General features: G+C 47.0%; 1 protein-coding gene across 1 annotated transcript in view; it reads left to right on the top strand.

Annotated features, from left to right (window-relative positions):
* The window catches only part of LOC115307590 (estradiol 17-beta-dehydrogenase 11-like), a 12,025-nt gene that overhangs the window by 5,529 nt on the left and 4,946 nt on the right, over positions 1–1,550 (top strand). The window contains exons 2-3 of the mRNA XM_029960859.1: positions 678–785; positions 1,398–1,529. Coding sequence (XP_029816719.1) covers positions 678–785; positions 1,398–1,529 — 240 coding nt within the window. The remainder of the gene's footprint in view (positions 1–677; positions 786–1,397; positions 1,530–1,550) is intronic.

Genomic DNA, 1,550 nt, shown 5'->3' with positions numbered 1-1,550 from the left:
ATGCTTGAGACTTTTGACCAATTGTGTTGTGGCACGATAGTGTACAAAGAGTATAAAAGAAACACTTGAGAGCAATAAACAGCTTCCTGTTCACCTTACACCTGGACTATGTCTGATATCTGTGTCGCTTTGGCCGTTCCGACATTATCAGCGACAGTCTTGTCTTAGTGGGTTGATGTAATGATTTAGGGAAGCTTCTGTTCTGTGTGTATCAGATGCCATTCCTGAAATGCCATTTTGCACTGTGGAGGGCATCTCTTTTCTTACACCTAGTCTGTGAATACATAGAAACCACTTTTCATATCTCAAAGTGTCAGACAGGCCTGTGTTTTAAGAGTTCTGTTTACACTCACAGTGTCTCCCTGCTGTGCTGTGATAGGCACTGTGAACCCCCTTTCTGCAGCCTAGTTACATGTGCCTTACCAAGGCAAACTCGCTCTTGTTGCCACATTGCCTTTCTGGCAGTCCCTCTAGGCAGGTCCAAAATTTAAGGCTGGAATACCTGTCCTCTCAAGGACCCCACCTACAGCTCTGTCCCTGGGTAACCATGGGGTGTGGCTGTGTTTGTACAGTTAAGAGACATGTCCAGGCTGTAACTGCTCTGCCGAGATGCCTGAGCAGCAACACGTGGGCAGGGCACAGTTGTGCATGAGTGTCTTCTTTTCTGCCCCTTCCAGCACGGCGTTGAGGAGACGGCAGCAGAATGCAAGGGTCTGGGGGCCACTGTTGAAACCTTCGTGGTGGACTGCAGCAAACGGGAGGAGATCTACAGCGCTGCAGAGAAGGTAGGGCAGCAGGGGCACGGACAGAGGCTCACCCAAACATGCTCCATTTCCAGAAAAGCTGGGACAGCTGGAGAAGAGGCATTGCACACAAATCATGCAAGGCCTTGGAACCTCCCCACTCCTCACTGCTCTCTGTACACAGAGTGGTGAGGCATTTCCAAGATCACACCCTTTAGTGAGGCTCCAGGGTATCATTCCTCACTGCCAAGTTTGCTCTGAAGAGTTCCAGCCTCTGAAGAAACACAGGCAGCACTGAGGACATATGAATGTAAAGGTTGTGGTCCAGCTGGCTCAAAACTGTCTGTACCTCTATAGTCCCAGCTGTGACTACACAGTCCAAACTGTGTGTGCACACAGTGTGTGGAAGACAATAAATTTTGGCAGTAATTATTTAAGGGAGAAGAATCAGATCTAAACTAGATCTCATGGTAATTACCTCACAGTTTCTGCCACATCTGGAAAGGTACCATGATCTTCCTCTCCATAAAAGAAATAATGTTAAGAAATAAATTAATTATTGCTCATCTTCTGCAGCCGTGCATTTTTTCCTTTTTTGTTTTTTATATAATGAATGAGAGACACACTTCTGGGGCTTTGTTTTGTCTCCAAAAGGTGAAAAAGGAAATTGGGGATGTGACCATCCTGGTGAACAATGCTGGTGTGATCACAGCTGCCGACCTGCTCTCAACTCAGGACCACCAGATAGAAAGAATGTTTGAAGTCAACATCCTGGCTCACATGTGGGTAAGGGCCACTACCATCTCC

The sequence above is a fragment of the Manacus vitellinus genome, unplaced genomic scaffold (genome assembly GCF_001715985.3).
Source record: "Manacus vitellinus isolate BGI_N305 unplaced genomic scaffold, ASM171598v3 scaffold_0_pilon, whole genome shotgun sequence".
In the NCBI taxonomy this organism is placed as follows: domain Eukaryota; kingdom Metazoa; phylum Chordata; class Aves; order Passeriformes; family Pipridae; genus Manacus; species Manacus vitellinus.
The sequence above is the reverse complement of the archived record's forward strand: the minus strand, read 5'-3'. Positions and strand labels throughout refer to the sequence as shown.